Source organism: Engystomops pustulosus, chromosome 1, assembly GCF_040894005.1.
Source record: "Engystomops pustulosus chromosome 1, aEngPut4.maternal, whole genome shotgun sequence".
NCBI lineage: Eukaryota > Metazoa > Chordata > Amphibia > Anura > Leptodactylidae > Engystomops > Engystomops pustulosus.
The window spans coordinates 264,036,437-264,049,191 of record NC_092411.1 but is presented as its reverse complement, the minus strand read 5'-3'; the positions used below and the strand labels follow the sequence as shown (position 1 = coordinate 264,049,191).

At 42.4% G+C, this 12,755-nt stretch overlaps 1 protein-coding gene across 5 annotated transcripts in view; it reads right to left on the bottom strand.

Moving 5' to 3' along the window:
* LDB2 (LIM domain binding 2) overlaps positions 1–12,755 on the bottom strand; it is a 232,372-nt gene that overhangs the window by 58,408 nt on the left and 161,209 nt on the right. For all 5 annotated transcript variants that reach the window (XM_072126042.1, XM_072126043.1, XM_072126045.1 and 2 more), the window contains exon 3: positions 12,274–12,446. In XM_072126042.1, coding sequence (XP_071982143.1) covers positions 12,274–12,446 — 173 coding nt within the window. The remainder of the gene's footprint in view (positions 1–12,273; positions 12,447–12,755) is intronic.

Here is a 12,755-nt window from a genome sequence, read left to right as displayed (position 1 = left end):
CCCTCACATGGCTTGTGTCCTCTCCTGTATATAACCCCCTCACATGGCTTGTGTCCTCTCCTCTATATAACCCCCTCATATGGCTTGTGTCCTCTCCTGTATATAACCCCCTTATGTGGCTTGTGTCCTCTCCTGTATATAACCCCTCACATGGCTTGTGTCCAGTCCTCTATGTAACCCCCTCACATGCCTTGTATCCTCTAGTGTATATAACCCCTCACATGGCTTGTATCCACTCCTGTAATTAACCCCTCCACACGTCTTGTATCCTCTCCTGTATATAACCCCTCACATGGCTTGTATCCTCTCCTGTATATAACCCCTCACATGGCTTGCATCCTCTCCTGTGTATAACCCCTCACATGGCTTGTATCCTCTCCTGTGTATACCCCTCACATGGCTTGTATCCTCTCCTGTATATAACCCCCTCACATGGCTTGTGTCCTCTCCTGTATATAACACCCTCACATGGCTTCTGTCCTCTCCTGTATATAACCCCTCTCATTGCTTGTGTCCTCTCCTGCATATATCCTCTCACATGGCTTGTGTCCTCTCATGTATAAAACCCCTCACATGGCTAGTATCCTCTCCTGTATATAACCCCTAACATGGCTTGTATCCTCTCCTGTATATAAGCCCTCACATGGCTTGTATCCTCTACTGTATATAACCCCTCACATGGCTTGTATCCTCTGCTTTATATATCACCCCCTCACATGGCTTGTGTCCTCTCCTGTATATAACCCTCTCACATGGCTTGTGTCCTCTCATGTATATAACCCCCTCACATGGCTTGTGTCCTCTCCTGTATATAACCCCTAACATGGCTTATATCCTCTCCTGTATATAACCCCCTCACATGGATTGTTTCCTCTCCTGTATATAACCCCCTCACATGGCTTGTGTCCTCTCCTGTATATAACCCCTCACATGGCTTGTATCCTCTCCTGTATATAACCCTCTCACATGGCTTGTATCCTCTCCTGTATGTAACCTCTCACATGGCTTATGTCCTCTCCTGTATATATCCTCTCACATGGCTTGTACCCTCTCCTGTATATAACCCCTCACATGGCTTGTGTCCTCTCATGTATAAAACCCCTCACATGGCTAGTATCCTCTTCTGTATATAACACCCTCACATAGCTTGTATTCTCTCCTGCATATAACCCCCTCACATGGCTTGTATCCCCTCCTGTATATAACCCCCTCACATGCCTTGTGTCCTCTCCTGTATATAACCCCCCACATGGCTTGTGTCCTCTCCTGTATATAACCCCCTCACATGGCTGTCTCCTCTCCTGTATATAATTCCCTCACATGCCTTGTGCCCTCTCCTGTATATAACCCCTCACATGCCTTGTGTCCTCTCCTGTATATAACCCCCCAAATGGCTTGTGTCCTCTTCTGTATATAACCCCCTCACATGGCTTGTGTCCTCTCCTGTATATAACCCCCTCACATGGCTTGTATCCTTTCCTGTATATAACCCCTCACATGGCTTGTGTCCTCTCCTCTATATAACCCCCTCATATGGCTTGTGTCCTCTCCTGTATATAACCCCCTTATGTGGCTTGTGTCCTCTCCTGTATATAACCCCTCACATGGCTTGTGTCCACTCCTGTATGTAACCCCCTCACATGCCTTGTATCCTCTAGTGTATATAACCCCTCACATGGCTTGTATCCACTCCTGTAATTAACCCCTCCACACGTCTTGTATCCTCTCCTGTATATCAGCCCCTCACAAGGCTTGTGTCCTCTCCTGTATATAACCCCCTAACGTGGCTTGTATCCTCTCCTGTATATAACCCCCTCACATGGCTTGTGTCCTCTCCTGTATATATCCTCTCACATGGCTTGTGTCCTCTCCTGTATAAAACCCCTCATATGGCTTGTATCCTCTCCTGTATATAACACCCTCATATGGCTTGTATCCTCTCCTGTATATAACCCCCTTACATGGTTTGTGTCCTCTCCTGTATATAACCCCCTCACATGGCTTGTGTCCACTCCTGTATATAATTCCCTCACATGGCTTGTATCCTCTCCTGTATATAACCCTCTCACATGGCTTGTATCCTCTCCTGTATATAACCCTCACATGGCTTGTGTCCTCTCCTGTATATAACCCCTCACATGGCTTGTGTCCACTCCTGTATATAATTCCCTCACATGGCTTGTATCCTCTCCTGTATTTAACCCTCTCACATGGCTTGTTTCCTCTCCTGTATATAACCCTCACATGGCTTGTGTCCTCTCCTGTATATAACCCCTCACATGGCTTGTGTCCTCTCCTGTATATAACCCCTCACATGGCTTGTATCCTCTCCTGTATATAACCCCCTCACATGGCTTGTATCCTCTCCTGTATATAACCCCCTCACATGCCTTGTGTCCTCTCCTGTATATAACCCCCCACATGGCTTGTGTCCACTCCTGTATATAATCCCCTCACATGGCTTGTATCTCTCCTGTATATAACCCCTCACATGGCTTGTGTCCTCTCCTGTATATAACCCCTCACATGGCTTTTGTCCTCTCCTGTATATAACCCCCTCACATGGCTTGTGTCCTCTCCTGTATATAACCCCCTTATGTGGCTTGTGTCCTCTCCTGTATATAACCCCCTCAATTGGCTTGTATCCACTCCTGTATGTAACCCCCTCAAATGCCTTGTATCCTCTTCTGTATATTACCCCTCTCATGGCTTGTATCCTCTCCTGTATATAACCCCTCACATGGCTTGTATCCTCTCCTATATAACCCCCTCACATGCCTTGTGTCCTCTACTGTATATAACCCCCCACATGGCTTGTGTCCTCTACTGAATATAATCCCCTCACATGGCTTGTATCCTCTCCTGTATATAACCCCTCACATGGCTTGTGTCCTCTCCTGTATGTAACCCCTCACATGGCTTGTGTCCTCTCCTGTATATAACCCCCTCACATGGCTTGTGTCCTCTCCTGTATATAACCCCCTCACATGGCTTGTGTCCTCTCCTGTATATAACCCCCTCACATGGCTTGTATTCTCTTCTGTATATAACCCCTCTCGTGGCTTGTATCCTCCTTTGTATATAACCCCTCACATGGCTTGTATCCACTCCTGTATATAGCCCCCTAACATGGCTTGTATCCTCTCCGGTATATAACCCCTAACAAGGCTTGTATCCACTCCTGTATATAACCCCCCCACATGGCTTGAGTCCTCTCCTGTATATAACCCCTCATATGGCTTGTATTCTCTTCTGTATATAACACCCTCACATGGCTTGTGCCCACTCCTGTATATAACCCCCTCACATGGCTTGTATTCTCTTCTGTATATAACCCCCTCACATGGTTTGTGTCCTCTCTTGTATATAACCCCTTTCATGGCTTGTATCCTCTCCTGTATATAACCCCCTCACATGGCTTGTGTCCTCTCCTGTATATAACCCCCTCACATGCCTTGTATCCGCTCCTGTATATAACACCTCACATGGCTTGTATCATCTCCGGTATATATCCCCTCACATGGCTTGTATCCTCTCCTGTATATAACCCCTCACATGGCTTGTATCCACTCCTGTATATAACACCTCACATGGCTGGTATCCTATCCTGTATATCAGCCCCTCACATGGTTTGTATTCACTCCTGTATATACCCCCTCACATGGCTTGTTTCCACTCCTGTATATAACCCCTCACATGGCTTGTATCCTCTCCTGTATATAACCCCCTCACATGGCTTGTTTCCACTCCTGTATATAACCCCCTCACATGGCTTGTATCCTCTCCTGTATATAACCCCCTCACAAGGGTTTTGTCCACTCCTGTATGTAACCCCCTCACGTGGCTTGTATTCACTCCTGTATACAACCCCTCACATGGCTTGTATCCTCTCCTGTATATAACCCCCTCACATAGCTTCTGTCCTCTCCTGTATATAACCCCCTCACATGGCTTGTTTCCACTCCTGTATATAACCCCCTCACATGGCTTGTATCCTCTCCTGTATATAACCCCCTCACATGGCTTGTTTCCACTCCTGTATATAACCACTCACATGGCTTGTATCCTCTCCTGTATATAACCCCCTCACATGGCTTGTTTCCTCTCCTGTATATAACCCCCTCACATGGCTTGTTTCCACTCCTGTATATAACCCCCTCACATGGCTTGTATCCTCTCCTGTATATAACCCCCTCACATGGCTTGTATCCTCTCCTCTATATAACCCCTCACGTGGCTTGTATTCACTCCTGTATACAACCCCTCACATGGCTTGTATCCTCTTCTGTATATAACCCCCTCACATGGCTTGTATCCTCTCCTGTATATAACCCCCTCACATGGCTTGTATCCTCTCCTGTATATAACCCCCTCACATGGCTTGTTTCCACTCCTGTATATAACCCCCTCACATGGCTTGTATCCTCTCCTGTATATAACCCCCTCACAAGGGTTGTATCCTCTCCTGTATATAACCCCCTCACGTGGCTTGTATTCACTCCTGTATATAACCCCTCACATGGCTTGTGCCCACTCCTGTATATAACCCCCTCACATGGCTTGTATTCTCTTCTGTATATAACCCCCTCACATGGCTTGTGTCCTCTCCTGTATATAACCCCCTCACATGGCTTGTGTCCTCTCCTATATATAACCCCCTCACATGGCTTGTATCCTCTCCTGCATATAACCCCCTCACATGGCTTGTATCCTCTCCTGTATATAACCCCCTCACATGGCTTGTATCCTCTCCTGTATATAACCCCTCACATGGCTTGTTTCCACTCCTGTATATAACCCCCTCACATGGCTTGTTTCCACTCTTGTATATAACCCCCTCACATGGCTTGTTTCCACTCCTGTATATAACCCCCTCACATGGCTTGTTTCCACTCCTGTATATAACCCCTCACATGGCTTGTGTCCTCTCCTGTATATAACCCCTCACATGGCTTGTATCCTCTCCTGTATATAACCCCCTCACATGGCTTGTATCCTCTCCTGTATATAACCCCCTCACATGGCTTGTGTCCAGTCCTGTATACAACCGCCTCACATGGCTTGTATCCTCTCCTGTATATAACCCCCTCACATGGCTTGTGTCCAGTCCTGTATATAACCCCCTCACATGGCTTGTATCCTCTCCTGTATATAACCCCCTCACATGGCTTGTATCCTCTCCTGTATATAACCCCCTCACATGGCTTGTATCCTCTCCTGTATATAACCCCCTCACATGGCTTGTATCCTCTCCTGTATATAACCCCCTCACATGGCTTGTTTCCACTCCTGTATATAACCCCCTCACATGGCTTGTTTCCACTCCTGTATATAACCCCCTCACATGGCTTGTATCCTCTCCTGTATATAACCCCCTCACATGGCTTGTTTCCACTCCTGTATATAACACCCTCACATGGCTTGTGCCCACTCCTGTATATAACCCCCTCACATGGCTTGTATTCTCTTCTGTATATAACCCCCTCACATGGTTTGTGTCCTCTCTTGTATATAACCCCTTTCATGGCTTGTATCCTCTCCTGTATATAACCCCTTCACATGGCTTGTGTCCTCTCCTGTATATAACCCCCTCACATGCCTTGTATCCGCTCCTGTATATAACACCTCACATGGCTTGTATCATCTCCGGTATATATCCCCTCACATGGCTTGTATCCTCTCCTGTATATAACCCCTCACATGGCTTGTATCCACTCCTGTATATAACACCTCACATGGCTGGTATCCTATCCTGTATATCAGCCCCTCACATGGTTTGTATTCACTCCTGTATATAACCCCCTCACATGGCTTGTATCCTCTCCTGTATATAACCCCCTGACATGGCTTGTGTCCAGTCCTGTATATAACCGCCTCACATGGCTTGTATCCTCTCCTGTATATAACCCCCTCACATGGCTTGTATCCTCTCCTGTATATAACCCCCTCACATGGCTTGTATCCTCTCCTGTATATAACCCCCTCACATGGCTTGTATCCTCTCCTGTATATAACCCCCTCACATGGTTTGTATCCTCTCCTGTATATAACCCCCTCACATGGCTTGTGTCCTCTCCTGTATATAACCCCCTCACATGGTTTGTATCCTCTCCTGTATATAACCCCCTCACATGGCTTGTATCCTCTCCTGTATATAACCCCCTCACATGGCTTGTATCCTCTCCTGTATATAACCCCCTCACATGGCTTGTTTCCACTCCTGTATATAACCCCCTCACATGGCTTGTTTCCACTCCTGTATATAACACCCTCACATGGCTTGTGCCCACTCCTGTATATAACCCCCTCACATGGCTTGTATTCTCTTCTGTATATAACCCCCTCACATGGTTTGTGTCCTCTCTTGTATATAACCCCTTTCATGGCTTGTATCCTCTCCTGTATATAACCCCTCACATGGCTTTTATCCTCTACTGTATATAACCCCCTCACATGGCTTGTATCCTCTCCTGTATATAACTCCCTCACATAGCTTCTGTCCTCTCCTGTATATAACCCCCTCACATGGCTTGTATCCTCTCCTGTATATAACCCCCTCACATGGCTTGTATCCTCTCCTGTATATAACCCCCTCACATGGCTTGTTTCCACTCCTGTATATAACCCCCTCACATGGCTTGTATCCTCCCCTGTATGTAACCCCCTGACAGGGCTTGTATCCTCCCCTGTATATAACCCCCTCACATGGCTTCTGTCCTCTCCTTTATATAACCCCCACACATAGCTTCTGTCCTCTCCTGTATATAACCCTCTCACATGGCTTGTATCCTCTCCTGTATATAACCCCCTCACATGGCTTGTGTCCTCTCCTGTATATAACCCCCTCACATGGCTTGTGTCCTCTCCTGTATAGAACCCCCTCACAAGGGTTGTATCCTCTCCTGTATATAACCCCTCACATGGCTTGTGTCCTCTCCTGTATATAATCCCCTCACATGGCTTGTGTCCTCTCCTGTATATAACCCCCTCACATGGCTTGTGTCCTCTCCTGTATATAACCCCTCACATGGCTTGTGTCCATGTGGATTTGAGATATTTGCAACAAGAAGTTTTAAAAAGAAGCCAAAATTTGCGCGTCCAGGATAGGAAAAACTGAACATGTATCACAAGTAAAAAGACAGGATCATACATAAGGTCAAAAACTAGCCGCCAAATGTCTCTAAAATTCACCTCAGAAAGACCAAAGTATGATATATGTGCCCAACTGTCCCACACTGTTTATATAATAAGAACCTAAGAGACCTATAGAAATAAATCTCCCATATGGCTGCAAAAACAAGGGGCCAATAGGTGTTTTTTTTAATGCAAATTTATAATTTTTTTAAAAAAAATTATATAAAGTACAATAAAAAAAAAATCAGCCCCCGACTTCTGCCTGTAAGACGAGTGCTTGCGCGTACACCACATTAGACACTAGACCTTTTATCTTCCCTTTAATGTTTTTTTTTTTTCTTTTTAAGGGACACAATTAATGTGGATTTTTAATGTAAAGTCGTCCCCAGTTGTTCGAGACTTGGTTTTGGCGAGAGAAAGAATCCAAAAAAATCAAAAAAGGGTCTCCAATTAAGAAAACATTTTGTGTTGTGCCGAATTCATGTTGCCGTACGCTGAGCTCTGACATTTTGTTACCACGGCAACCGAAAATCAGCTGATTAGTTGGCATGGCAACAGAAAAGATGTAATCCCGGCAGACACACTCTAATCAATGCCCCCAGCACAGATGGTCTCCGGAGGATCAACAAGAAAGAGGCTGGCAGTCATTCAGAGGATCACGTGCTCCCTCCAGACTAGACCGGGGAACGGGAGGAAAAAAAAAAAGAAAAAAAATGAACATTTCTTCAGTGAACCCATAGTGGGTTAACCCTTTCCCTCCTCCTGCCCACCACCTCCGCTGCATAATGCCGGCTCATCCATCAGTTCATAGATTGGATATTTCTATACCAATTATTTCTGTTTAGATTTTTTTTTTTTATTTGATTTTATTTATTTGAATTTTTTTTTCTAATGACTACTTTTTTTTTATTATCTTTATGTTATTTTTATCCAATTAAGATTTGTTAACCCTCCCACTCAATTTTTCTTTCTAGATTTACAAAGCGCGTTTTAACAACTTTTTGCTACGATGTTAAATTCCTTTTCAGCACGTCGCGTCAGAGCTGCCGAGACAATACATTTCATCTAAACGTAAAAGACAATAAAAAAGAATTGTTGGATAGATGTGGCAGTCGTGGGTTTGTTTGTGCAGCAGAGCTGAGGATGTGATATGGGATAACGGCATCTTTGGTTTTCTAGTATTCTGCATTTTCTAGTACATTCTATAGGACCATTCATTATCGCCTAGTAAAAGTTTTTTTTCTTGCTGCGCCTCTTGTGCCTCATTTATGAAGTGTTAGTGACACAATTTTGGTGGCTTTCCGACACTAATGACTTGTTCTGTGTTTTCTGAGTTGCCGGAACAGTATTTCTAGTATGTTCTATAGGACCAGTATTTCTAGTATGTTCTATAGGACCAGTATTTCTAGTATGTTCTATAGGACCAGTAATTCTAGTATGTTCTATAGGACCAGTATTTCTAGTATGTTCTATAGGACCAGTATCTCTAGCATGTTCTATAGGACCAGTATTTCTAGTATGCTCTATAGGACCAGTATTTCTAGTAGGTTCTATAGGACCAGTAATTCTAGTGTGTTCTATGGGACCAGTATTTCTAGTATGTTCTATAGGACCAGTATTTCTAGTATGTTCTTTAGGACCAGTATTTCTAGTACGTTCTATAGGACCAGTATTTCTAGTACGTTCTATAGGACCAGTATTTCTAGTATGTTCTATAGGACCAGTATTTCTAGTGTGTTCTATAGGACCAGTATTTCTAGTACGTTCTATAGGACCAGTATTTCTAGTACGTTCTATAGGACCAGTATTTCTAGTACGTTCTATAGGACCAGTATTTCTAGTACGTTCTATAGGACCAGTATTTCTAGTACGTTCTATAGGACCAGTAATTCTAGTGTGTTCTATAGGACCAGTATTTCTAGTACGTTCTATAGGACCAGTATTTCTAGTGTGTTCTATAGGACCAGTATTTCTAGGGTGTTCTATAGGACCAGTATCTCTAGCATGTTCTATAGGACCAGTATTTCTAGTATGTTCTATAGGACCAGTATTTCTAGTATGTTCTATAGGACGAGTATTTCTAGGGTGTTCTATAGGACCAGTATCTCTAGCATGTTCTATAGGACCAGTATTTCTAGTATGTTCTATGGGACCAGTATTTCTAGTATGTTCTATTGGACCATTATTTCTAGTACGTTCTATAGGACCAGTATTTCTAGTATGTTCTATAGGACCAGTATTTCTAGTATGTTCTATAGGACCAGTATTTCTAGTATGTTCTATAGGACCAGTAATTCTAGTGTGTTCTATAGGACCAGTATTTCTAGTATGTTCTATAGGACCAGTATCTCTAGCATGTTCTATAGGACCAGTATTTCTAGTATGTTCTATAGGACCAGTATTTCTAGTAGGTTCTATAGGACCAGTAATTCTAGTATGTTCTATGGGACCAGTATTTCTAGTATGTTCTATAGGACCAGTATTTCTAGTATGTTCTATAGGACCAGTATTTCTAGTATGTTCTATAGGACCAGTATTTCTAGTACGTTCTATAGGACCAGTATTTCTAGTACGTTCTATAGGACCAGTATTTCTAGTACGTTCTATAGGACCAGTATTTCTAGTACGTTCTATAGGACCAGTAATTCTAGTATGTTCTATAGGACCAGTATTTCTAGTACATTCTATAGGACCAGTATTTCTAGTGTGTTCTATAGGACCAGTATTTCTAGTTCGTTCTATAGGACCAGTATTTCTAGTGTGTTCTATAGGACCAGTATTTCTAGTGTGTTCTATAGGACCAGCATTTCTAGTGTGTTCTATAGGACCAGTATTTCTAGTGTGTTCTATAGGACCAGTATTTCTAGTATGTTCTATAGGACCAGTATTTCTAGTGTGTTCTATAGGACCAGTATTTCTAGGGTGTTCTATGGGACCAGTATTTCTAGTATGTTCTATAGGACCAGTATTTTTAGTACGTTCTATAGGACCAGTATTTCTAGTATGTTCTATAGGACCAGTATTTCTAGTGTGTTCTATAGGACCAGTATCTCTAGCATGTTCTATAGGACCAGTATTTCTAGTGTGTTCTATGGGACCAGTATTACTAGTACGTTCTATAGGACCAGTAATTTCTAGTGTGTTCTATGGGACCAGTATTTCTAGTATGTTCTATAGGACCAGTATTTCTAGTACGTTCTATAGGACCAGTATTTCTAGTATGTTCCATTGGACCAGTTTTTCTAATACGTTGCATAGGACTAATATTTCTAGGATGTTCTATAGGACCAGTATTTCTAGTACATTCTATAGGACCAGTATTTCTAGTACGTTCTATAGGACCAGTTAATTTAGTATGTTCTATAGGACCAGTATAGGACCAGTATCTAGTACGTTGTATAGGACCAGTATTTCTAATATGTTCTATAGGACCAGTATTTTCTAGTACGTTGTATAGGACCAGTATTTCTAGTATGTTCTATAGGACCAGTATTTCTAATATGTTCTATAGGACCAGTATTCCTAATATTTTCTATAGGACCCGTATTTCTAATATGTTCTATAGGACCAGTATTTCTTGTATGTTCTATAGGACCAATATTTCTTGTATGTTCTATAGGACCAATATTTCTAGAATGTTTTATACACAGTGTTTCCTCTATACTTACATTGTTATCACAGTGCACATAAAGGACAAATACAAAGTAAACTCTTCTACATCAACAGTGACATGGGGACATCTACTATCCTACTAATCCAATTGAAATCATATGTAAAATCATGGATGGACTGTTTTAACCCATTGCTGCTTGGGATAGTATATTCTGCTCTCCCAATGTTACTGACTTAATAAAAAAATACTTGAATCTAGAAGTGGACCTAAAGCAATAATAGGACCCCTAGGACTAATTATACTAGTGACCTTCACCACCCATAGGAACCACAATCAAGGCTACAACACTTGTAGCAACAGGTAAGATAAATCAGACAGAAGACCAAGGACGATGCTACATATCTATCTCCTTTTTAGTAATGGGGAGAGAGGTTATTGTAGAAAATTGAATTTATGTTTTTTGATAAATGAAAATTTTAGGTACAAAAAGTGAAGGTTGGGTAGGGGGAAGGTTTAGTATTTCCTCCATCACATTTAATGCTTAAAGGGGATTGCACAGTGGAGAGTATTAGAGTAGTAGTCTGGCACATACAGACATGGTAGGGAGTAGACTGGATAATAAGAAAACTGGGTAAAATATTTTTCCATAGTAGATAAAATTGCTGAAGGAGTAGTCAGAACCTAACACTAGCCTACAGATTAAATGGTATTTATTTTAAAGGGTTTTTCCATTTTTGTTAATTCTGATTTGGAGTTTTCTGGCTCCTCCTGTGCCAGAATACCAAAAAGGACAGAACTTCAAAAACAGCTTCACTCCCGAATCAGTGGCAAGGCCAGGTAACTGCAGCTGTGCTTCCATTGAAGTGAATGGGAACTGAGCTGCAGTAATACAACATGGCCAATACAAGGTCAATGGCGCTGTTATTGTGGCTACATTATCGGTATTCGGGGGCCTGAGGTTGTTTGTGGAAAAATCATCAGTGGTAGGGGCTCCAAAAGTTATTCACCCACCGATTTGGGATATGATTGACTGATTCTCTGGATAAGTCACCATTTTATAAAACTGAAGTACAGTAATCTATTGTGTGTAGCTGTTTTCTGTGACTTGGAGAACATTATATAATTTTTTACTTTCCAATTATTGGTCCAAAAATACAGTTTGAGAGAGATGTTGCCTGTGTGTGACTAATCTTATTGGTTTCCCTATTTTGATAACACCCCCTTACAAAGCACCCTCAATGTTGTCCATAGCTGCCACTCCAATCACTTCTATCCTATCCAACCCTCCCGGTAAAATCCCTGCAATCTGATTGGCTGCCATGCCTGACACTGACACGTAGTAGAGTAATGCCCGTCCTCCCGCTGTTTCTTTAATGAAAAGCAAATATTTATAAATTAAACACTTTGCTGCTCTGTTGAAAAATGAAAGTTGCGCATTTGGTCAGGGAGGCAATGTTACATTACTACACCAGAAGGAAAATCAATCACTCTTAAAGATGGGGAAAAGAAATCAGCTTTGTTATTACCTTGGTGAACATGGGTTTCCCATGCTGAGTGACCATGGTACATTGATCACAGTCCACGGTGATGGATGAGTTGTGGTATGATTCTTTGGAGTGCTTGAGAATGTAATAGAGATCAGTGACACCCCCTTCAAACACTGTGCTAAAGTATCGAGGAATAAGAGTCCTTCCAATTGCTAAGGAAGTAAAAGACAGAAAAAAAAAAGTAATGAGATTTCGAGAACCAAGATCCACTCTGCCAGCTATACGCTAAATAGAAGAATATTGTATAGCGCCGGCATGAAATTGCAATAGATAACATTGAATATTGGCAGCGGTTATATACTTGTCTGATATCATTACTGTACAATATTCTTACATATCCAGAAACATGGAGATGATACGATGTTACATTTTTTTCCCCATGTGGTAAGTAGCATCTATCATCAGATCAAATATTGTAAACCAAGCATACAGACATACAAATTATGCAAATGAGCATGAGG